Raw genomic sequence first — 26,086 nt, 5'->3', positions numbered from 1 at the left:
ACTGTAAAAGAAGTTTAAATTTAGAAACTTCATGTTGGGCAGTCTTTCTCCAAGTAATTTTGTCTTTGAAGATCAGTAAGCAGATTGTAGGCCTAACAAAATAGTTACTGAACCAAATTCAGTTTGCTGAAGAGTTGCCTAACAGTTGTAAGTAAAAGGAAGAAAAGACAATGAGGAAAGGATTTAAAAATCAAGGAAATTGGTATGTGTGGAGGAAGTTTCTTTGGGCTGAAGTAGAGTCATGCTAATGAATATTAAAGAAACCTAAGCTTCTTGAGGCTCAGTGAAGTAACCATGATAAATGATTGAAGTGGATGCAATGCAGGCTCCCTCCTGAGGAGAGCAGCCTCATCAAACTGCTTTTGCAGAGCAAGAGAGTTGGTGCTGAGAACCTGATGTCCCTCCCAGGCTGTGTGGCTTGAGTTTCCTCCAGCCTGCTCCTTTCTGAGTGCCTCCGCCGCGGCCCGGGTTCGGGTCCCGGTCAGAGGAGTCCCCCGGGCAGATGGAGCTCGTTAGCCCTGTAAGGCCATCCATCTAAGAGAAGGTCACTCTAAACAAACCTACGTCCTGAGGACCTCACTGCCACCGTCCAAGCTCGCTCGGCCCCGGCAGATGAACCTTAGGATTAAAGGGTGGGCTCAGCTCAGCGCACACTGTGTCTCACCTAAAAAAATCCACTGCGCAGGCTCGAAGGGCAAAGACCCTTCCCAAATCTTCGTTCGCGAAGACTGGCCATACTTACTCACTGGAGCACGTTGAGTGCTCTCTCAACTTTCCAGTGCAGTTTCATCCAGAAAGAATTCAGTTTGTGTGCTCCCAGCCTACTTTCTGATGTAAAGAAAAGCACGGTTAGTGAGGATTATCTTTGAAATACCCTTGTGATCTGAACAAATGCACTAGTGTAGGCATGCCCGTACAAAGTTAAGAAGGAAACAATCCCTAAGTTTTAAAACCATGGAGCTGAAACCATGTAAAAGAGCAGCAGAACTTGGCAAGAGGTCTCCAGATGCCAAGGTTCCCCAGGAATGATTCCAGTGAAATATTTAGTAAAAATACAGGTTTGGTCCAGTGGGAACTGGGAAAATTTATTCCCCTAATAAAGGATATAACCTTTGGACAGAGATTAAGTAGTAACGCTTCCAGTTGGGAGGAGATGGCAATGATAATAATTTTTTTTCATCATTTCTTATATCATCAATGGATTACATGAAAGCAACGTGGTCCCAGTTTAACATTTTTGTCTATGATGTTGTTAGCCAGTCATTACATTCTTGTTTTAGAGGAGTAAGGATTGTTGAAGGGTTTCTTTTCAAGGCTAGAATGTTTTTGCTGGGAAAAGTGATGCTTTTCTCTTGGAATACTTGTTTTTATTTCACTGCCCTCCTTTTGTTAGGTGTTCTTTACATTCTTAAGGTAGTTTTCAACAGGAAAGTGTGACTGTGTTTCGAGGTGCCTAGAACCCATGGATAATTGTCCAACTCCTCTAGTGAAGTTTAAATTAAGAGCAAGTTAATGCTCTAAAATTTTTTTGGCAGCAGTTTCAAAGCAGGCTGAATTGATCTGTAAGCTAATTCAACCTAGTGGCTAGAAAACTTTGCTGCATTTTGCAGTTAAGGGTTGAGCCTTACTATTTCTTTAATTGGTACCATTATAAAATAAGATCAGTCACTATTATCTTAGAAAACAATTGTAGAATAGCCACTTCGGTGCTGACTTACCACTATTATCATATGTACAGACCTGTCATGTTGTAGCTTTACAGTTTCTGGAAATTAAGAGGCATTTATGCAAAATCAAGTTGTTTAGGTTGTAGGAATATTTTTGAGTGCCAAATTTCCTTTTCACCCATTTCATAACTGTTAAACTACTACTTAGTTCTCTGTCTACTCTGATATGTCATGCAATGGTTAAAAAAATTTTAGAAAAACCCTTTGTGTATGATAAGTCTCATGCTTTCCTTGAGGTGTGTGTGTTCTGTCCTCACCTGACGTGATGCATTTTAGTAAGTCAGTGATTTACGTGGGATACAAAATATCTATGTGCTTTCTTGAAGGCAATGCCTAAGTAGTTAAGTGAATGATAGCTGATCTGATCTTGGCATCCTACTAAGTAGGAATATTTCCACCAGTTCCTATTATAAAGAAAAACAGCTTTATTCAGGGAGTCAATTTAACATAGAGATTAAGTGAACCTTCATTTTCAGCAGCAGTTCAGCATACCCTGAACAAAATTTGCAAAAACTACTGTGCACCTAATACGTATGAGGTACAGTAAGTGCACCCTATAAAATGTTATCTTTCATTGCAGAGAAACCTCTTTAGTCTTATTACTTGTATTTTATTGGATCAAAGCAGTGCATTACATACAGAAAATATTTCTAAAGAGCAACATCAGATAAAAAGACTGAGTTTCAGGCTTATATCCCCCTTAGCCAGACATTTCCTTGTGATGGTGTTTGCTGAAAAAGCTTTTCTGCTCTGACTTCACTAACAATGAATGCTTGCGTGAGCAAACATGGATTACTCAGAATTTTTGTTCTTGGGTATTAAGAGAAATCTTCTTTTCCCTACTCAAGGCTCTGTTGTGTTGGGCTTAAAGGAAAAAAAAACAAACAACAAAATCAAACACAAACCAAATGATTGGGGGGGGGGTCAGTTATGCTGTTACTTATCCAGCTAACCAGGCATAGTCTAATCAATGGTCATTTGCATTCTTACAAACTTGGCCTTTAAGATTTCTTTCTTATCCCTTTTCTGTACACTATAAATACTGCTTACTGTAATGTGAAACTTGTATGCCAAGAATTACACTCTGTTTTTTTGTTTGTTCTGTAATAAGATTGAAGTATTTTCTGCCTGTTTGGAGTAGCTTATGGATATAATTTGTATACATAAGAAAAGGTCTCTTCTTTGTTTTTTCTTTCCTTTTTTTTCTAATTTCTTACTGGAAGCTTAAATGGAGAGGAAAATAACTTGTTCCCTGAAACCAGATGGGATTCTGCAACATTTACAGCCAAAAGCTTTTATGATCCTGTTTGGCTCAATCCATAAGAATTCTGCTTGTTAGAGACTGGTGTACTTACAGTCATTTTTACTTACAGAATATTTTGCAGTGTATTTCTCCAGACATTAAAGATGATTCTTCCTTTTGGAATATGCTAATACCCTTGCTTAATGTGACTGTGGTATGGGGTTACTTTATATATACATACATACATACATATATATATGTTCTAATTTTCAAACCTTTTTTACTAACAGTCTATAAATGGCTCAGGACATTGGATTAAAAACTATTCTATATTGTGAAATCCAGCAGAATAGAGAAAAGGTGGCATTGGTGTGTCTCTGACAGTGGTTTGCAGTCAGTGGTTCTAGGAAGCCTTGGGGTCCAAGGAATAGTTTTAGGAAATCTTTGAAAGGTGACTAAAAAAGGCAGGTCTGCTCTCCAGAGGCTTAAGTTTACTGTACATAGGCTTGTACCACAATTTAAAATTGCTTAGTAATCTGCAAACTTTAAAAAGTACTTTCATATACATGCATGGAAATATGGTGAGACTATTAGAATAGTAATTTGATTTTATATTTGAAAGTGTGTAGATTTGTACAGAAAGGTGTGTATTCATTTTTAACCACAAATCTGATATTCAAAAGATATTCTAGGTGGAAAAGTGTTAAATGAATTACAGTGTAAAAGTTGCTGGTTATGTATTTCATGGATTTCCTTCATTTGCATGTAAGACACCTCTTTTTGAAAGCTCTTGCGTTCTTCTGAGCAGTAAATTTTTTGTGCTGCTTTTTACTGTACATACAATATATGTTAGAATTCAGATGAAATCAGCTTACTGAAGCATTTTGTTTAACCATAATTTTTCAAGGAAGGATGGTGGTGAGTAGACAGATTGTCTTAGAAAGGAAGCAGACTCATCATATGAAGTGCAGATTTTCTTGCTCCAGTTAGGGTAGAGTGGTTTTTGATTAACACTGGTAAGAGGACAAGTGAGTTTAATCTTTTGTATTCACACAAGTTTAATTGATATGGGGTGCTGTCAAAAATGTCTTGGAAGCGTTCCAGACAAGCTGTGTCAATCAGCTGAAAGTTGTCAAATCTTTTGGAATTAACAGTAAAGGATGTTGGTCCTTATCTCGAGTAGTTGGGTGCAGACATACCACCACATTATGAAGCTTCTGAGTGCTTTTTGCTCCATGCCCAGGTGCAGGAAAATCTGTTTTAAAAAGGTTCTGTAGGTGGGTTGGTCATTTCTTATTTTGTACTTTACAATTAGTTTTCCATTTTAGCACTTTTGCTGCTGGCTAAATGTAAATGTCACAAGTTATAGAGCGGAAAACAAACAGAAGAGGCTTTCCAAGAAGTCGATGTAAACATTTTAATTACTAGGCTGAACTTTAGCCATAGGTAGCACTGTGTATAAATCTTATCAAAAATAATAAATAACACAGTTATGGGTCTCAGAAGCTGCAGTGAAAGCCGTGAGTAATTTCCAGCTGTCTTCTCCAGACATGGAGGCATTTGAACAATAGCAGCTGACCATGGGGCTGCCTTTTAAACCATTTTCAGTAAATCAAATGCAGGAACTGTGTGTTTACAGCTAAAGGATGAGGATTGCTGGAAGCTGCGCAGCACGAACTGTACAGCAGGAGGTCATGGCTAGATAGAAAATAATCCTAGAAATCCTTACTAACCTGCTTCATCTCTGTAATAACATATCCAAGACCGAAATCTTCAACTCTGTTGTTCGCCTTTGTTTTAGAGTAAATACAGATTAAAGATTTTAGAGTCAGCAGTGTTTGTTTCAACATCTGGACTGCTAAAATTGTGAAAAACGGCTAAGAGACGTGATGACTTCATTATGTGCATTTTAATTCATGGTCTCATGCCACCTATTAGAAACCTTGCCATAATATATTATACACTGGAAAGGAAAATGTTAGGTAAGGGACTGTTTGTTATTAAAATACTGTTGCTGTTTGTGCCACATCTACCTGTAACAGCCTGGAAAATGGGGCTGCTTAACAAGAAAAAGTAGCTGAGACCTATCAAATATTTCTATAGATAAATGTATTAGACATGCATGAAATGGAAAACTGAAGTATGCTTTTGTTTAGGAGACTTGTATCTTAAAACATAAGACCACTTCTTATTGTAGCGATCCAATAATGGAAACAGTTTGAGAACGTTGTTTTCATTTAGCAGTTGTGCTAAAATGTGCTTGCAGGCAAAATGTTTAGCTTGGAGGTTTTAAGACTACATTTCTCCCCTAGTTATGACTTCAGTGTATCAGGAAAGTTCTAAAACTGTGTGTAAGAGGAGGGCTCCTCCTAAACCAGCATGGTGGAAACTTGCTTTCCTTTTCAGTATCCAAACAAAACAAAAGATTTGACTCAAGATTTTAGAGACCTATAAAAAGGAGGAAATGGAGAAAGCACAATTAAAATTTCACCATCTGCTCACTCTAAATCAGCAAGGACAAGGGGGAGGTTTCCCTTCTGCACAACCATTATAATCAGAACTGCAGTAGAAAATTTAAGTGGATATGGAATAGGCAGAGCACCCTCCCCTCTCTTATTCAACCTTCGAGTGAAACTCTGGGCAGGATGAACTAGGAAAAAAATTGTATTTTCCTCTTCTGTGCAAATCCGTCTGCAACTGTGTTTTAGTGGTTTCTCACCGCCTTTGGAGATGCCATATTACCTCATATGGGCCACATGTGAGTGCTCTAATCTGAGGCGGAAAGGAACCTGTTTCCCCCATCTGTTTTGGCTCGCATGTGTTGGTGCTGCTGTTAGTGCTGACAGCTGTGTTAACATGTGAAGCCACCTGCCACTTGGTAGATACCGAATCTTTGGGTAAAAGCTGATCTTTCCCCCCTTTGCAGGAGGTGTAGGTGGCTGAATCTGGGTTCCTGTTGGCAACCCTGCTGGCAGTTCCCCTTTTATTATTTTAAATGTGTCAAAATTATTTGCTCGTAAGTCATGTCGATTACTCCAGGACACACAAAAATAAAGAGATTATCTAAGACGGGCCATGTTCACCTTTTATATTGATATAGTTTTAGTATTTTGATTCGTTTTCTTATTTTCATTATTTGCCTCTGACAGAACTGTCATTTGGTATGTCTCTGTATTTTCTGCTTTTAGATGCAGTGGGGAAAGGAGGAACAGATTTGAGCACAAAATGTTACTGTTTGGGATTTGCATTTCTGATTAGGTTGGCTCTTTGTTCTTGGACAAGCACAACCCTGGTAATGCTTCATGCTGCCCTGTGGTGCCCCTCCAGGCATCTCACTGGGAGAGTGTGGACAGAGATTTTGGATGCAGCTAGGTGTTTTGACTGCCTCTGTCTCTGTGTGCAAACCACTCACCATATTATATTTAACTACATCCTGAGGTGATTATGAGGATTAATTAATGTTTAAATCCTTTGAAGATACTGGATGCTTTATAAATGCTAATTATTATATTCAGGTTTGCTACAGCTTAGGGATTAGATCTTACTTAAGCAATAGGTAGGGAAGCTGTGAGATGTATGTGGCCAAGAAGAATTAAAAGTAATAAACAGTCACTGAGAGCCTAAGCCTCCCTGCAGCCTGTTTGTGCAGTCTTAATAAATTGCCACTCTTCTAATTTGGTTTTGGAGCCTAATTACTTCTATTTTGAATGTCAGAGGGAGTGTCTCCTCTGTAATGTTCCTTAGAGGCTGCTGTTATGTTTTTCAGTTTTAACCCTGATTGCCATTTCCCTGAGAATTGGCACCTATGTGTAGCTACTCTCAAAATGCGGTTTCTTTTTTTGCCTCCAAACTGTTCTGGAATTAAAAATTTCATGGGTTTTTTGCAAGGTTTGGGTCATCTGTATCACTGAGACAATTGTCTGCTCCTTGTCTGGACTGAAAACTGGACAGAACCTTGTTGTGTACTAAAGTGCTGGTTTCCTTGAACAAGGTTTGTGAGTGGTAACTAGTCCATGAGAAAGCTACTTTTTGCAACCTGTGAAACAACAAGCTAGTCCCAACTCAGACTGGCTGGTAAAAAATCAAGTGCATGTCCATTATCCACCTGTGTCTGTGTTTTTAAGATCCCCATCAAAGCTATATGAGACTTGGTCAATACAAAGCAGAGCTGTCTGCACATTTTTTAAAGATTTGTTCATAGCTGAAGCAGGGGAAAGCAGACAGAAAAGCAGACAGTAGGGTTTTTTCAGGCTGTTTTATTGCTGCTGCTCTGCAGATGGACCTCAAGTACCAACTTCATATCTGGCCCCCACTATGGCACAGTGGTAAAGAATATGAGCAAAGAGGCCTTGGGTAAAGTGACCAAATGAAAAAAAAAATGTTATAGAAAAGAGGTGATCCCTGGCACAGGTTATCCAGAGAGATCCTGGAGTTGGAGATACTCAAAAGCCATCAGACAATCTGCTCTGGGTGTCTCTGCTTGAGCAGGGGGATGAGACCCCCTAAGGTCTCATCCAACCTTAGCCATTCCACTATTCCGTGAGATGGCACAAAGAAAAAAGGAGCTGATAGAAAGGTGTAAGGTATAGGCAGTCACAAGGAACAGCAGGGATGCTCAGCGTGATGAGAAAGTGTGGTTCTGAATTTAAGATCCTTATGCCAGGGTTAGTTTATTTTACAAGTAGTCATTAAGCGATTCATTAAGGTTTTGACCATCAACTCTATCTGTAAAATGAGGATAGCATTTGTCACTGTGTTGTTGCAATGGCAATATCGTCTCTGTTGGTTAGGTATAGTTTGATATTAACTCAAGGGAAGCCACAGCTTTCGGTAGAGAGATGAAAGGTTTGGTATTAAAAAGCCCAAACCCAAAACCAAACAAAAACCCCAAACAAACAAACTCCCTTCTAGGAAGGCGACTTTTTAAAAGGCAGGAGAACCCCCTTACTTCAAGTCACTTCATCAGCAGGAGTGACACAGGAAGGCGAGAGATGAAAGCCCCGGGTATTGCTGCTGTGTGCCTCGTTGGATGCCAGTGTCTCCCGGCGCTGGCAGCAGGCACAGATGTTGTGTGGCAGCCAGGCGGTGCTCGGCCCGGGACAGCGCGGATCCAGTGTGTGCCTCTGCACGGACAGACGGGCGCAGTATCTCCCAGCTGGCAGGACTCACAAAGCGCTGGGCTTGGCGTTCGCAGCCAGTCAGGCGTGTAAATTCTCAGGGCTGCCCGTCCTTTTCCTTACCCAGTTTTTTACTTCACCTCTGATCTTTTCTCTTTGTTCGCGCTAATTATGGTCCATTAACTTAAGAAAAACCAACAAAAACGACAACAATCAAACCAAAACCCATCGCACCACCGCTGCTGGCGCGGCGGTGCCTCCCCCTGCGCGGGCATCGCTCCCCTCTCGCTCGGCAGCGCAGGGAGCGGGTCCCTGCCCGGCTGCCCACAGGAGGGACACGGATGACACTCAAACACCTCCTGCCACTCCAACCTTCCCCGCTCCGCCTCCCCGAGCGCTCTGCTCCCCTTCCTGCCCGCCGCGGGCGGCGGCTCCTCCCCGGGGGCGGAGGGAGGGAGGTGTTCGCCGCCGCCTCCTCCCGACGCCGGGACTCGGTGTCGGGCGGCTGTTGGCGGCGCCTCCCGTCCCGTGCCCGTCCTGTCCCGTCCCGGCGATGTCCGGCGGGGGCAGCCGGCGGCGGGCCGGCCCCTCCTGGCACAGCACTTTCTCCCGCTTCTTCTCCCGGAGCCCACCCGGCGAGGGGGCGGCGAGCAGGTAACGCGGCCGCTGCCACCTCTGCCCCGACCCACCTGCCCCCGCCGGGGGCGGGCGAGGAGCGGGAGCAGCGGGTGTTCACCGCGGCGGGGCTGGGGCTGGGGCTGGGGACGGGAGCGGCTCCTGGTGGAGCGGCGGCACAGGAGGGAGTTGAGGAGCGGGCTGGGGTGTTGGGCTGACAGCTGACATCGCCGGGGCTGGCGGGCTCGGGGCTGGCTGTTTAGTGTCCTGTGGCAGTGCTGCGGTGCCGGGCAGGGCTCCTGCGGGCTGGGAGCTCAGGGCTTTCCCTGGGAGGCGGGTTGAGCACCGGCGGAGTCCCGCCTGGAACACGCGTTTGGTGGGAGCAGCCCATCCCGGGGCTTCTCCTTCGGTGTCCCTCGGGTTGCAACCCCTTCCTTGGAACTATCCCTTCCTGCAGGGCGCAGAGGTCTGTGTGGGGGTCTGAGTTTGTTTGTTTGTTTATTTTTTCCTTTTCAGTTTTTACGCTTGAAAGTTTTCTTTTGGACTGGTGTAAATCAGGCGTTAATACAACATAAATATTACTGATGTGTTTAAGTCTCGATGCAAAATTTGTGGTTTATGGAGACGTTGTTATTAATAATTTTTTTAGTGCAAGGAGACTTTACAGGATGAAAAGGGTTGGAAACTTCTTGTGTATTTGTTCCTCTTCCTTTTTTTTCTTCTTTTTATTTTTTTTTCTGGTGGTTGATTTCTATGTGTAGGAAGGAAAGAAGCACAGATAGTTCCCTTCAGTTTCTCAGGCAGCCTTATTATTGGCCCTAGTTAATAAGGATATTTTTGTGGCAAAAAGTTGCCAGCTGGCTAGGCCTTATTTCCTCGGGTGTAGTATTTACTTTTTGCTTTTAACATGGTTTTAATCGTTGAGTCATACTTGATACTACATAGGTTTGTGTTCAAACTGTCAGACCAGCAAATACAGTTTAATCAGATAGATAGTGGCTATCACAGTGGTTCTTTCAGTGATTCTTTCAGGATCTTGCATTGCACAGTCTCAGCAATCATGGAAAATAGCAGACCCTATTGCTGTCTTACACTGACCATCTCTACCTGTCTTGTAAATGCACCATGAGGATTTTTAACTTTGGGGGTTTTGCTTTACTGTGAGCATTTGGCATGCTACTACACCACCAAGGATCCACATGAAGCACTGCTTTTTATTTCCCCTCCAAAAAAAAGAAAGCCAGAGCAAGGCTGCTGAATCAAGGGCATCTTTACAGTGGCTCTTATGTCTGACAGAAGTGGTTAAGATATAGGAGAAGGAGAAGGTTTGGATCTGGCTGGGGACCTGAAGAGGCACTAGGAGATGTTTCATCGGATGACTCCTTGCCAGCTCCCTGCAGCTGTGGTTGGGATTAACAAAAAAGCCTAGCGGTCACCCCGGTAAGGAGGAGAGTGATGCTCCTTCAGTGGTTTGGCCACTAAATAGCCTATCTGTAGGTAGCACTCACGGTAGACCTGCTCCACTTAACTTTGGGCTGGAGCCTAATCTTTATCTCAATCACAGTTTCATTTCCTGCGGCCAAGAGCCTTTCCTTTATTAGGAAGTTGGGATGGTCCACAGAGATACGAAAAGGCTCCAGCCTCTTGGCCTTGCTCTTGAACTCCTCACGGCGTTTAGCTGGAGGGTGGTAGCCGCGATTCCTTCCTGCAGCAGAAGCGAGCACAAACCCTCCCGATCCGAGAAGTCCCATTTGGTATGTTAAGGAGCTTTTTTTTCTTGTCGTGCCGGGTTGCAGCGTGGCACGTTAGTCAGGAATGCTGACGTTCCCGTATTTGGTTTCCACTGGCAGCCTTCTTCGCAGATTAGCGTAATTGCATACATTACCCGGCGCTGGGATGAGTGCCGCAGGTTGGCTCCTCATGTTTATTTAGTGAGCTTGGTGGTGTAGAAAAATGGATCGCTGAACAAAGCATGTGTGTGGGGAGGGGGAACCGAGGCTGCTTTGCATGTTTATTGTTAAGGTGTGGAGCGCGTGGGCGAGTTGGGGAATGCAGCCTTTGTGAGGTGCTGTGAGAAATGTATACACCGGGATGGTTTCCCGTTCCAATTATCGGGAGGATATACGTTGGAACCGGACCAGATCTGAAGTATATGGGAAGAAACTTTTGTGCGGAGGCAAGCGAAACACCCGAGTAAAGTGGGCAGGAGAGGGAGCAGTGTGATACACAGGGCCACGGTGTGCCAGCACTGACCCACTGGAGACACGCATCACACTTGATGCCTGTGCAGAACCTGATGGTTTCCTGTGTTTTAAAAGCATGCAAAAGTGAGCCCATGTATGTCCAAAAGTGGTTTTCCATCTGCTTCTGCAAATTAGGAACAGTGGGTGGATGGAAGCTCCCAGTTTTCCTTCCCCCAGCTGTTTAGCTCAGCTTGGTGGGGTTTGGAGCTCTTGCCCTCTCTTGCTCCAGACACCATGTTCAGATTTAGCTGTAAAAAAACAAAAGCCAAAACCCAAACCTACAGTGGCCTTGGTTTAAAGCAGGAGGAAGGGGATGGGGGGAATGACACAGTTTATTAATCAGTGTCTTAGACTCTTCTAAGAACCCCATTTGACGAAGAGCTTATGTTAATAACTTGCCCTTACAGCGATTTGTAGCTCTGATGAACATGAGACTTGCTGGAGGCTTGCTTGCTTTTGGAAAAAATAAGCTGTGCAGATTAGTTGCAAGTTTCGTGGCAGCAAAAAACACAGCACATGCCTTAAGAGCTTACTTGGGTTTTTACATAAAAGGCAGCCAAATGTAAGGTATCTCCCACCGAGTGCTTGCCTGCATAAGTGTGTTCTTCAGAGCTGGGGCTGCTTTGAGCAACAACTCCAGTGCCTTTATCCCAGTTCTTTATCATTACCTTCCATCAAAGGTGGTCATTATGCTCTACTCGACTATTTGCTATTTCCAATGATACACAATTGGTATTAGTTACCACAGTGTTTGTCCTGGAGCAGTCTAAATCCCCAGGGTGAAAAAATCCACTTGCATTTTCACTGTTCTAGTGGGGAGCCTGATTTTTCTTTTATTTTTCTTTTTTTTAATACTTGTATCTTTAGTCCATCTGGATGAAGACACAGCTCTTACAGTGTAAGTCAATCCACTGCAAATTCTTTGAGAGATATATAACTTCTGTGGATGAGCAGTTTTTCTTTTGCGAATAAATGTGACCTTTCAAGTCACATTAGAAGCTGCTATTGAGGTGTAACACTTTTCACTGAGCTACCATCAAAATGTCCTTTAAACTATGGGTGTATTTTATAAGTTATCCCATATGGTGTTTAGCAAGTTCATTTCAGATTTATCTTTTTCTCTCCAAGTGCTGTTGGTTGGTCACATAACTACCAGTGCAAGTTGGCCTTGGGTTTATCAGGATATTTCTTCTGCATGGCTGAAGTGTTCCAGGGACATCAAACAGGGAAGAGCGATCTTTTATCTGGTTTGAGAGGGGCTTTGGGAGTCCGTTTATTAGAGGGTTTTTTCAGGCTGAGGTTGTTGTTCCATTCATCCATTAGTTTCTAACTAAGAGCTTTCAGAGATGAAGAACTTTGTTTATTCTGCCTGAGGAGAGATTAGAGAGCCTTTTTCTTCCTTTGGGACTGCCAGTCATTGTTCTTGTTTACAAAGAACATGTATTTTTGTAGTTGTAAAAACTGCATTTGGGGGACTGCTGGAAATTGATTGAAAAGGGAGTAATAAATTTCAAACTTAGTTCTTCTGAAATTACTACCTCCTGGCTGGTTTTGATTCAGATACCATTAGCATCTTTGAAGAAATCCATTGTCTGCTGGAAAAATCAACCTCTGCTTTCTAATAAAGAATCTTTTTCTTTCGAAAACCAGAGCAGAATTCTTTGTGTTGTTGTTAAAATTTAATTTATATATATGAGTGTACATGAGGGATTATGGTTTGTGGAACCAGCAAGGGGAATACTCCAACTGTATAGAAGAATCCAAATTACACTTGTCTAAGTAAGATGCATTATGAAAATTTTCTGCACATTTGGTAATTTGGGGATTATTGTTTGTTTGGTTTTTTTTCTTTTTGCATCTTATATTTTTCCTATTATGACTTTCATTGCAGGGTAATTCAAAATATTATGAAAAGCCCTGATTCAGCAGGGTACCAAAGCAGTTACCTTTAATTAAACAGATAAATAGTTCTGTGCACTATAGTGGGACTATTTGCTTGATTAGAATGAAGCACATACCTGGATGTCTTGTGGGACTGAGACCAGGAGGAGCAAGGCCAGCAGCTGGCCCTGTGTGTGAGAGACATTTCCTGAAGGAAATGTTACTTGAGTTACTCGTGTTTTAATTATAATAGAAGGGCTCCTTGGAAGAAACAAAGCAACATTTTTTCCACTATTTTAAATGTTAACAGCGTTGTTTCCTTTCCAGTTATTGGTGTAAGTGCCAGAGTTAATGCAGAAATATTTCCAAAACAGCTACAAGTCTGTGGTTTTAAGGAACAGTTTTGCAAAGATGAAAAGTCCTCGGTCGTCTCCTCTATTTAACAAAAGGCTCACAGGTGGAAAAAGATTAAGATTCAGAAACATATTGCTGTGGGGATTGTATTTCTAATTATCGTAACTTCTTAAAAGGATGGAAACCCAATTACTGCTTTCAATTTCTGAGGGGCTTTTGGATTTCATATGATTCAGTTAGTATATACTATTATCCTTGCAGACAGTAGCACAGAACTGTGTTTCTTGAGCTTTTCAGGGGATGGTAATACCTTGATTCTTCTGGTATATTAATTTTAATTTCTAATACAATTTTTATCTTTTCTAAATGACTTTACGGTATCACTTTTGAAGACATAAGGTCAGGAATGTTTGTTTCCTTAGTCACTTCACTTTCTCATGTCAGTTTTGAGACATGAAGTAGAGTCTCAATGTAGCCTCTATTTGTGTTGCGTTAATGCATTTTCGTGACTTGCCTTGTTTTGAAATAGAGCCTTGGTTTTCTAAATGTTCCACTGTTTCTTAAGTTGCCAAAATATTTTACTGAAGGCAGTGTATCTGCTTAAGCAGCTTGGAGGTCTTTGGGCCTAAGTGTGTGAACGCTGTGTGGATCTGCACTTCACCTGTGGACAGTCTTGCGTTGGGAAAAAGTGTAGGAAGAAGTATTTCTTGTGAGCTCACGAAGAGGAGAGGCAGAAAGAATTGCTGTGACAACATACTTTGTTTTTAATCATCAGTTACAGGCTGCAAATTTAGCCATAAAATTTGTTTTGGTTGAATGGAAAACACATGCTCTCAAAACAAAAGAGGGAACTTTGATAATGACTGGAAAGTGTCTGTAGGATGCTTCCTGATGTATATTTTGTGAGTAAAAGATGGGAGTTCTGAGGAGTATTTTCTTGTGTTGAGGTAATAACCCTGTGTGCCTCTACCAAGAGTTTTTCTACTCCAGCCTGACTGGAAGAGCTTGCTGCATTTTACTGGTGACACCAGTCTCTCTTGCTTGTTTTTTCTTAATGACATCTTTTTGAAATTCTCTTATGCTCTGTTTATCAGGACAGCAGTTGCTGCTGCTTTAAAGCTTTCCTGGATTAATTTTTTTTTTTTAATATCTCCTATTTTCATACCGTTTTCTAAGTACCACCGTTGATCCCCAACCCTGCAAACATGCCATTTGAAAACAGTTCTATTTTCTATTATTTTAACCTTAATAAATAATATGTGAATCTGTTCCTAATACTACACCAAGCTTATGTGTTAGTGACTAGTAACATATTTCTTTCATAGGAATGCTGGAAACTTTATCTAACCAATCAGACTGGCAAATAGGGAGCAGATTCTGCGTTAATGTTGGTTACTATGGTTGACAGATGCCAGAAGAAAAACCTTGATGTAATCTGGTATAATCGTGCTGCCCAATACTGGAGTAAGCTCTGCTCAGGAACATTTATATTTCTTTTCTCTGGCCTTTGTAGGGCTATTCAGTTCCCTCACATGCAAAACGGATTAAGTTATTTAGCAAGGGTGATTGTTGCCCATCATACTTAATTTCACTTAGTTCTAGCCCTTAAACTTAAAGGCACATGTTCAGTGTAAAGACGTGGTTTGGTTCTTGCAATTTTTAATGTAAATTTTCGTAGTAAAATGTGGCTTGTGTGATTTTATAGTATCTTCGTTTTCCATGATATTTTTAGTTGCTTACTTTAGTCTTCATTTAATAATAACACACTTTGTATAGCTCACAGAAACTATGTGACACAGCACTGCTAATGCAGAACATGAAGCTGACCCAGCTTTGCTGCACAAGCAAAGAACAGTATGTAAATAAGTGGGATAAACAGGTCTGAGAGGAAAAATTGTTTCAGTTAAAACAATCTAAATTGCTCAATGCTGTCTGTAATCAAACCAGTTTCAAAGTAGGGTGGTTTAGTTGAATATAATACATTTTGTGCTATTTCAACACTTAAATTAATCAGTGATTGTAATACTTTTGCCTAAGTTCCTGCCTTCGCTTCCTCCTGGTTCCATTTTTTCCTCCTTTACCTTTCTCTGCTTTCTGTTTCTTTTCCTCTACTTCCCTTCTTATTTGTTTTCAAAGAAATAGCACCTTTGCTTTCTTTTGACCCTCTAATTTCAAACTGCTGTGAAAAGCCTGTTATTAAAAACTAACTGGTTTTGTAATTTCCATTTGTCTTAATATGTTCACTTCTCTCCTGTGTGTGTGGCCTAAGCTTAGGGACAGAAACAGGAGCCAGAAACTTCACATTCAAATTTCTGTGCAAACACTCCCTCTCTCTTGAAGACAAGCCCCAACAGCCTTGCCAGAGACTAGAGGCAGACTTTGTCACTGCTGCTATTTGGTTTCCCAGGAACACTGTTAGCCTCGGGAATCTTGCTGAAATTTTTCATTTTGAAACTTTTCAAAAAGGGCAATATTCTGGTTTTGGGGGAAGAGGAATGGAGGAAAGAGGTTTTAATTAAGTTCATTTTTTTGTGTTAAAATGCTGGCAGTTTTCTGTTAAATACTAACGTATTTTAACTGTCACTTGATGCACAACGCAGGTTTTTTGAATTCATTGGTTTCCTCACGTCTTGTTGCCACTGAGCTTCACAGTAACATTTTCCTTTCAATTAATTTAAAAAATGGTTCCTGTACCCTCACTCCTGTTGCTCAATACGTGCCAGAAGTTTGACTCTTAAAAAATTGACTTATCTTTGTATTTAAGTTCTGGTAGTTCTCCTGGCTTCACAGGTGTGACATCAGTGTCTAGAGTAAGGTGTTTCCCTTAAAAATCTCTTGCCTTTAGTTAGATTAAAGGGGAAGGATAGAACAGTTGACTTTCCAATGCTCCTGGGTGACCTGAGAAGTTAATAAACATGGCATTGATCCTAACATCACCGGTCAGATTATGTGACCAATACATCTGTTCTTGAGCAAGCAGCAGTCACAAGTATTGAGGCCATGTTGATGAGAACACAGCTGCGATGGGCAGGGCACGTCTCAAGGATGAAGGACCACCGCCTCCCTAAGATCTTGCTCTATGGTGAACTTGCCACTGGCTGCCGCAAGAGAGGAGCCCCGAAGAAAAGATTCAAGGACTCCCTGAAACAACATCTCAGCCTTGGCCATATTGATCACCATAACTGGTCTACTCTGGCCTCAAATCGGGAGGCCTGGAGACACAGCATCTATAACGCAGCTGTCTCCTTTGAGAACACACGCAGGATCCCTGTAATGTGCTGAAACTTCGTGGGGGTCTTGTCCTTCGTGGGGGTCTTTGATAGTGTTATTAGACTTGTGGTTTTCCACTCATTTACATTCTTCAGGGAGACTCTTGCATAGATGGATTTTAAAGTGCTAGGTAATGAGATCCTGTTTAGCAATCTCTGTTTCTCCATTGAAATATCCTTCTGGAAGGTCAGCAGTGAACGTGTAACTGTTGGCACTAAGTAAAATTGAAAAGAAGTCATGACATCAAAACCAAACAAGGTACTTTCCAGAGAGGGGTGTTAGGTTTGTTCCAAAAGAAAGAAAAGGCAGGGGTTAGGAACTGGCATTACGCCCCAAAATGCTGAAATAAAGAAAATAGCTAGAAAGCAAACCTAAAAAGGACAGTGAAGACTCCAGCGGAGAGTGAATTTTATCAGCAATTCAAAAAAAAAGAAATCTTCAGGAAAACTGTTTAAAAGTATTGGGAAGAAGATGTCACAAGTGAGGTCATGAAACCTGGATAGGCAGCTGTATGTATAGGTCAGGCTTAGTTTGTTAGCATTTTGTCACCAAAGCCACCCTGGAGCATCTCTCAGGTTAGGCATTGCTTACTCTCTTAACATTGCAAGTCACCACATTAAAGGTTTCTGAGTTAATCTGAAGAGAAGAACAGTTAAAAGCAAATAATGGCAGCCATCCAGGTGTGGTGACAAAGAGGGTTTGACAACTCAGGGAGTCATCTGCCCCTGAAGAGAGGGAAAGAGAAGTGGCAAAATGCTGGAGCACTCTCCTGTCTGGTCATAGCTGGACTGTGGGAGAAGTAAATGCTGGAGCTGCTGCATTGGAAGAGACTTTGCTGCAAAGCTGTGGGAGAAGGAGGGTGGATCAACACCCAAAAGTGCTGTCCCATAGTACTGCCGAGGTGAGCTTTAGCCAGCTGACCCTGTTTCCTTAAGGGAGTGCCCATTAATTTCCCCCTTCTCAAAAAGCAACGGGCAGCCTGTACCTTCTCCTCCTAAAAGGAACCTAAAATGTCACAGCAGTTAACTCAGTTTGGAGAACCCTGCATCTGGTCAGTCTAATAAAAACTTGTGTGTTTGTGCTTTATTACACTTGTGTGTTTCCTGCAGGTTATTTTTTTTTTATCTACCACAACACTGACAATCTGCTGCGTGCATAATGTGGGTGGGGTGGATTAATAAAGGAAGAAGGGGATGGGCTTTTAATTTGCAAGTTCTGAGGGATTGTTATGAAGGACGAGGATGGAGGAAACAAACTTCTTGCACCATAGAGAGGTGCTCTGAGGGCCTTTTGAAGATGTGATTGTTTGTAATTGTCTTGGTCTGTTTTTAGAGCCAGTTGGAAAAGATCTTGCAAACTGTGTGCTTAAATTTTCCCCATTAAATTTTTTTTTCTTGACTATAATCCCTCAGGTAATCTCTTTGTGTGTGAGCAACAATGTAGAATGTGAACTAGTCTCCTCCATAAGAATCTCTAACCTCTCCTTCCAAAGTGTAATGATTAAAAACTTGGCCCACAAACCTGCTTCTGATTCAGACACCACCTGTCCAAGTATTACAGAAAGGTCAAAACAGATTTTCAGCTGCAGAGAAACAAAAAGCAATAAAAAAATGACACAAAGAAAGGTTTGTTCAGAACATATCTTTTGTAGCTTAAGTTTAATCTTGATTATTTAGAGAATAAGAGTGATGCTAATCAGGGTAGGCATGCAGGCAAGGCAGTAGAAAGAGCAGCCAGACAACTGAGGAGAAGAAATCCCTCTAACCTTCCTCTAAACCTTCACTTAAGATTAACCCATCCATATTGGATGCACTAATACATAAGGGAAAAGGGAATGTCTGGCAGAAATAGCAACAGAAGGGCAGTAGATTACTTATCTGAGAGTTGAGAGGCTTGGTTTCTAGTCTCAATTGTGACAGTTTCTTTACTCTGAGTGTTATTTAATCTATAAAATGAAAGTACTATCTGTCTAAATATGTAAGCAGCTGGTGGTGACAATTTGTAAATGACTGCCTGTATAATTAAGAAGTCCATGGAAGCAAGTTGGTGTGGCAGAGGTGTTTTCTGTCTTCTTGGGGTCATGCTTTGCCCTTTCACATCTTAAAAGCAAGTACAAAATAGATTCAAAACTTGGGCTAATGGATACCTGTTGCTGAGTATATAGTGTAACAGCAGTAGCTTATGAAGCACAGAGTTGAAGGCTCATTCATCTTCCTAATTTGGCCAGTGTGAAATGCCCTCTGAGAGGTGTCTGGCTGATTGGGCAAAGCCAGGTTTAAGCACAAACCTAAAGTTAGATGTGCTGAACTGGAGATAGCATTCTTGGTAAAGCATTTAAAAAAGGCTGGAAAAGCTTAAAGCAAGGATGAAACTCTGTGGAGGCAAACTTTAAAAACACAGATGTAGTCCAAATGGGAGGTGGAATTCCTAGTTCACAGTGAGCCTGTGTGTATTACCAGTCTGTTGTTTTCAGGTCTTAGCAAAAGCATAAGAATTTGATGGTGGGATATCATACAACTACCAGTTCAGTGTTTGTAACAATATTTAGTTGCAGAGATTGTTTTGTAGAAAAAAAAACCAACCAAACAAAAACCAGCCCCTTAGAATACAGTCTCTGGAAATATAACATCTAGCTAGTAGGGTAGCATGGGTTTATAAAAAAAATAAAGAATGGATAATTTTTAGCATAAATACAAAATGTCATACATATTTCCCAAGAATTACTTTCAAGTGTGAATGTCATATCTTAATAGCTGTGTTCACTCATCTCTGAATATAGAATTGTATCATAGGCTTGAGTTGGAATGGACCTTAAAGATCATCTATTCCAATCCCCCTGCCATGGGCAGGGACACCTTTCACTAGACCAGGTTGCTCAGAGCCCCATCCAACCTTGGACACTTCCAGGGATGGGGCTCAATGCCTTCATTCCCCAGCCTGCGTTGATACTGGGGGGGTTGCCCCAACCCAGGTGGAGCACCTTGCACTTGGTCTTGTTAAACCCCGTGAGGTTCCCATGGGCCCACTTCTCCAGCTTGTCCAGGTCCCTCTGGATATCATCCTGTCCTTCAGGTGTGGCAAGAGCACCACTCAGCTTGGTGTCATCTGCAAATTTACCGAGAGTGCACTTGATCCCTTCATCTGTATCATTAATGAAGAGATTAAATAACACTAGTGTGGACCCCTCAGGGACACCACTCGTCACTGATGTCCGTGGGGAGCTGAGCTGTTGACCACGGCCCTCTGGATGTGTCTGTCCAACCACTTTCTCATCCATCTAACAGCCCACCTATTGAATCCATCTCTCCCTGATTTGGAGAAAAGGATGTTGTAGTGGACCATGTCAAAGGCTTTGCAGAAGCCCAGGTAAATGACATCTGTAGCCTTTCCCTTGTCCACTGGTGCAGTCACTCCATCACAGAAGGCCACTGGGTTGGCCAGGTAGGACTTGCCCTCGGTGAAGCTCTGCTGGCTGTATCACCTCCCTGTCCTCCATGTGCCTTAGCACAGTTTCTAGGAGGATTTGCTCCATCTTCCCAGGCACAGAGGTGAGGCTGACAGGTTGGTAGTTCCCAGGGCCCTTCTTTCTACCCTTTTTAAAGCTGGGTACAGTGTTTCCCTTTTTCCAGTCACTTGGGACTTCACCTGACTCTTCAAATAGTGTGCACCTTGGCAGCTCCATCAGCCAATTCCCTCAGGACTCTAAGTTGCATCTGATTGAGTCCCACAGACTTATGTACATTCAGGTTCCTCAGGTGGCCATGAACCTCATCTTTATTTACAGTGGGAGGGATTTTGCTCCCCAAGTTCACATCCTGCTGTCCCTTGACTTGAGAGGTGTGGGAAGAGAGGTTGCCATTGAAGATTGAAGAAAAAAGTTCTCCTCATTCATTGTTTTTCAGCATTGTTTATCAGGAGGATATACCTTTGACCTCCCTTATCTTGTTGACATACCTGTAGAAGCCCTTCTTGTTGTTCTTTGTGTCCCTTGCCAGGTTCAGTTCCAGCTTCACCTTTGCCTTCCTCACCTCACCACAACTGGACTTCATCTCTTTACTCTTCCCAGGTGACCTGTCCTTGTTTCCATTACCTGTGCATTTCCTTCTTTCCCTTCAGTCTGACCAGCAGGTCCTTACTCAGCCTTCCAGCTCTGATTCTTACTCTGATTCCTTGCTCCTGGGGATTGCTGGCTCTTGTGCTCTAGGGAAGACTTCCTTAAAGACATGCCAACTCTGATCCGCTCCCTCGTCCCGGAGGGCAGTCCCCAGGGCATCCTATTGACTGTCTCACTGAAGAGCTGGAAGGTAGCTTTCCTTAAGTTCAGGGGCCTAACCTTACTCCTTGTGTGATCCATATCTCTCAGGACAGCAGATTCCACCAGTGTGTGATCACGGGTGGACAGTGTGGGTTTGCATTGCAACATGTACAAATATGTGAATATGTGTGGCATAATTACATTAGTCTCACACGTTTCGTGTTTGTTGTTTGGGTTTTTTTGAATAGGGAGTGTAGGTTTGTGTGTGGGCCTACGAACTTTACTGTTTTATTTTTCTCTGCAGAGAATTTGTGGGGAAAATACTGTGCAGTGTTTCAAAACTTGTGATTAGTGATTGACTCAACGATGAGAAGGGGGAAAGCCATAAAAATTGTTTGAGTGGAAAGTGATAAGTTGCATCACATGAGCCAAATGAACAGCAGCCAGCCAGGCTGTTCCCCAGTCTCAAGGACTGAGTGTGTCACCAGCTCCTGTGTCTGTGGTGTTGAGGCTGTAGAAGGTAATCTTGACTCTTTGGGGGAAAAAAAAAAACACAACAGTTTTATCCTAAACAATCCAAGAGGCCTGTGTCCAGCAAAGCAAGCTTTTGTGCTGTAAACTTCATTCATCCAGCATGAGTCATTTGGTTTCTGTCAGAGATCCATTTGAAGCTGGGCCCTGGCTAAGGGTAGAAGAGGTTCACAAAAAGTCTCCTCAGAGGTGGAGTGAGCTGCAGTGCTCCCTGCTTGCTTGTTCCTGCCTCTGGAGTGTCATTCATTGCCCTTTCATTTGTGTTGCACTGTAAACTGAATCACAGGCTGGATTTTTCCTGATGGAAGCTTCTACTCCTCCCTTGATTTTATCCAAAACCGTGACCCTACTGAGAGCCCTTCTCAGCTGAGTTAAGGGTGCAAGGAGATAACTGAGGTTGAGGAGGAAGGAGTGGAAATTTCTAAAGCTGGTTCTGCTGACAAAGTCAGCATGTTGAGGAAGTACACCCTAAAGCAAAAGGTTAAGGAATGTGGAAACACTAGAATATAAACCATGAAAGGGTGTGGGGAATTGCTTCCAGGTTTAGGGTTATTTTATGTTGGAAAATAAAGTTTTGATATTTCTTTTTTTTTTTTTTCCCCTTACTTGTTGGTTTTAAGATGCTTATCTGCTGAATTGCATTCTTCCAGTTTTGGTATGTATGCTATGGAATTTCATAGCAATCTGTCCAAGCCTGGCTAGAGAGAAGAAAGTAATACAGACATATATTTCAAATATAAACAAGAAGTAGGAAAACAAAAAAAAGTTTTTGGGAAAAAAACATGATGTGCAGGGAAGAATATGAGCAAAACAAAGTGATGAAAGAATGGGACACTAGTAATCTGTGCTGGTAATACTTAACAAGAACAAGGGTCTCATTTGTGATCTGCAGACCAGTTTCATAGAGAGTGATATCATGAAGTCAGGAAGAATGTCTGGAGGAGATCTGCATCATTTTTCTGTTCTTAAATACAGGGAATTCCTGTTCATGTCAAGTGTATAAGCATCAGGAAAAGCTATGCAGATCTGAGAAGAATGGCTTGTTTTTTTTGATTTTGTGGTTGGTTTTTTTTGAGTGAGTGGGAGAGAGGTAGTTGACTTTTTAATTTTTATTTTTTCAAGCCAACAAAACAAAAACTAGGAGGGAGAATATAGGTTATGTACAGAGAAACGCTTTTATTATTAGTGTGCCGGATTGCCCAGAGTGATTGTGACATCTCCTTCATGAAACACATTAACAGCAGAAGAAATTAATAGGTTAGAATATTAATTCACCTGCTCTGTCTTCAAGGGGAAGCAAAGAAGAGCCAAGACTTTCTGTTTGACGGTCTCCCTGAAAAAAGCATCTTTGTGTTTATGAATGCATTATGAAAGATTTCCTAAGGTGGTGTGAAAGTACATGGTTTTCAACTTGAAGAGGATCTATGAAAGGGAGGAAGAAGCTTTTCTTTAGATTTATCTGAAAAGATGTGAAATATCTTGAAAAACCTAATTGCATGAGAGTTCTATTCTTATTTTTATTCAGGGAATCCTGTCTCTGAGCAGCTGAGAAGAAAACTAATATTTAGTCATACAGGCTTTTGTATTTTGTGTGTATATAAGTATGTTGATTGCAGATGCCTAATCCACAACAGGAAGAAAACCTTTCTTTAGGAAGTCTTACTGAGATACACTTACCTGTGGTTTACAGTCAGTAGCAGTAGGAGTACCCGTGCTTCTAAATTCTTTCTCCAGATCCTGGCAGAATTTCACCAAAATGCAAATAGTTGGGTTTTGTTTGTATTTAAGCATCTTTCAGAAGTAAGGGCTTGTGTATTTGTCATTAGCAATTGATAAATTCCTGAGATTGATGAAGAAATGTTTTTGAAGTGAATACGTATTAATTGGAATACTCTCTCACATGATATGTTGGTACAAAGTTAATTTTCTTCATGTTGTGACAATGCAGGAACTGATGTGTATCGTTAACATAATCTAATGTTTTCCTTGATTCATTTTTGCTTCTAAATTGCATGTAGCTTGAAGGTTTTGATTCAAATGTTCTCTGCTGGGTTGTGTTTAAGGATTGTTTTAAGAATTGGGGTTGATGCAGGAGATGATTCCCTCAGATGGGCTCTGAGGAAAATGTTGACCAAGATGAATTGGCAGTAAGGACATATGTGACTTTGGATTTCTGACTTTTAAAATGGAACAGTGGGTGTTTCCTTGGTAATAACAACATGCCTCTTGTCCCCTTTTTAACATTTCTTCTGCATTTGCTGGCAAAGCCACATTAGGCATGTTCATTTAAATGTGGTGGCTGTGATTTGTGATGATTCCATCTGCCATGAGTACATTCCACTTGCTCACAGTCCTCAGAATGGGGTGCCCCTTCCAGCTGCCAGGTGTGCCAGATAATCCTGTGGCAATGAATCCTGCTGTAGTAGATGATTGATCAACTATGGTATCATTTTTCCCACAGAAAATAATACAAAATAACAAACAAAAATACAAACAAAATAGAAAATGAATTTTGTTCCTTTTTCAGGTGGAAGAGTCAAAATGCAGTGTGCCATTTCTGAATGCTTGAGTTTGAAAACCTCTGTGTGAGGATAAACGGGCATTTTGGTTCTATCTTCAGATTTTTGGGGCATGGCTTTTTGAATTACAATATGTGCAGGGTTTTTTCCAATCACAAGATGAGCAGAGTATGTGCTACAGTTTGGAAAATACTTCTGTCTGTCCCTTTAACACTCTTTAGTGTTTAAATCGAACGATACTGTGTTGGCTCTTGAGTGGACATGAATATTGCAAGTACTCAGTGTTGCAAAATATTTTTGTTTTTCAGTTCTGAAAACAAAGGGAGTGAAGCCATAAATTTAAAGAGCAACCAAAAGGAAAGCACAACTCTGCCTGCACTTTTGAAGGTATGATTTTTATTGACTCTCATTTATTTGAGGTAAAACCTGCCACCTCTGCTTTTGACTACTTGTTAGAGTTCTGATGTTGGATGTATTCCTGCACTGTGAGTTAGCACCTGACTTTCCATATCCAGTATTTCCATCTTCTAGCTTAGGGTCCATTATGCCAGGGTTCTAATATACCTGCAGAAGACAGAAAAACTACCTTGTGCTTCAGGTTTTTAAAATAAAATTCACGTATTTACTTACATGAAAGAGCTGAGACTTCAGTGCTAATTCCATATGCAGTTAGCCAGCAAAGAAGAAAGCTGGTGGTTTTTATCAAACTGTGCTTTCAGGCATTCCTCTAAAGCACCATTTCTATATAATTTATGAATATCTAAGCAGCAAGTCCTTGCTTGCCTGAAGGTCTGCTGGTTGCCAGCTAAAGCACTGTAAGGTCTTCCTGCTGGAATTCGTATGCACGTCGGCTGTTCCTCGCCGGTTACCCGTGTTAATCATGCTTGTCTTGTCCTGTAAGCATTGTACTGCAGAAAAAGGACATGCTCCACTGTGATCAGGGCTTCCTCCTGTGTCACCTGACACAGCTATGAAGTTGTGTTTAGGTTTAGTCAAATACCATGGATAATGATGTGCAGGACAGGCGCTGGTGATAACAGCTGCCTTCACTTGCTGTTGCGTCCTGCCCCACACAGAGCCATTTGAGTGATCCATTCATTAAGCAGTTTTGCTTGATTTTTTTTGTTCCTTTTCTAAGTTGTTTTAGTTTAACCCAGATAATATGGTGGCTGCTTCTCCAGAAGGGGCCAGATTTATTTGGGCTGCAGTAGGATTCTTACCACACTGGATCTAAGATTTCTATCCTGTGTTGCATTTATTGAGCACTGATGGTCCTGGGAGAAGGAAGTGGCCTGCAGTCCCTGTGTTCCTACATCCCTGTGTTCCTGCATCCTCTGTGTCTAGGGACTCTTTGTTTGGGCTTCACTAAAGGTGAAGAGACATTGCAGTTGCCTCTACAAAGACCCCAACAGGGTCATTAGCTCAAGAATGATTTCATGTTGGCTGTGGTTTGTCTACATCAAGGCGAAAAACAATGTGGGGATATTTGTTCAGAAGCCCTGTGGATTCAAGCCAGCTCTGTCAGTTCAGAACTCTTTAAAGTGCCACTGTATTCCCATAAATCACAGATTATTGGGTTTGTGCCTTGAAGTGATAGGATTATGATAAACAAGAGGAGATTCTACTACAATAGAAGAAAAATTTTGGCATTTCAGAAAAAAAATCCCATTTTTCTTTGCTAGATCAGTGAAAACTTCTAAAACAGATTTTCCTTTTGAGGAAGGTTTGGACTGAGGAAGGGGAAACATTTAGCATGCATGCACAGGACTTCTACACCAGGAATTGCTTAAAAGGAAGTATGAACTAGGGCTAGGGCTAGGGCTTCAGGAATAAGCGTGGGAGGAGCAAAGCGGGCATAGCAGGTTTAAGTTACCTAAGAGTGTTTTTTTCTTGCCAGAAACTAAATCTCCTTTTTTTTTTTTTTAATTTAAAAAGTTCCAAATTCAGAATTTTTCCTGCTGAATCGAAATTCCTTGCAGTAAAGTTTTGTACTCAGAGCTTCTGCTTTTGTAATGTTGTACTAAAAGTTGGTGCCAATATTAGTGCTCTAAAGTTTTGTTCCAAGTATCTGATCTCTTCTTTTTGTCTTACCATAACTTTTTATTTAATTATATTGTCTTTGACCCATGTTTTAAAGTCTAAAATGTTACATTCTCTTTGAAATAATACCTGGTGTTTGTATAAGCTTTAGGAAAAAGGTGTGGTTTTCATATTACTAGAATGTGCTGACTATTGAGCTGTACTGAGCTTCCTGTCTAACTTAGTTCTCTCTTTCTTGAGCCGATCAAAAACCTTGTGATACACTTGAATAGCTCCGTATGCATAGTAATG

General features: G+C 41.5%; 1 protein-coding gene across 1 annotated transcript in view; it reads left to right on the top strand.

Annotated features, from left to right (window-relative positions):
• The first annotated feature begins 8,595 nt into the window (after positions 1-8,595).
• The window catches only part of CRYBG3 (crystallin beta-gamma domain containing 3), an 84,774-nt gene continuing 67,283 nt past the window's right edge, over positions 8,596-26,086 (top strand). Inside the window, 2 exon segments of the mRNA XM_032678435.1 lie at positions 8,596-8,741; positions 24,064-24,142. Of these exon segments, the coding sequence (XP_032534326.1) occupies positions 8,641-8,741; positions 24,064-24,142 (180 nt within the window). The 5' untranslated portion in view covers positions 8,596-8,640.

This window comes from Chiroxiphia lanceolata, chromosome 2 (assembly GCF_009829145.1).
Source record: "Chiroxiphia lanceolata isolate bChiLan1 chromosome 2, bChiLan1.pri, whole genome shotgun sequence".
In the NCBI taxonomy this organism is placed as follows: Eukaryota; Metazoa; Chordata; class Aves; order Passeriformes; family Pipridae; genus Chiroxiphia; species Chiroxiphia lanceolata.
The sequence above is the reverse complement of the archived record's forward strand: the minus strand, read 5'-3'. Positions and strand labels throughout refer to the sequence as shown.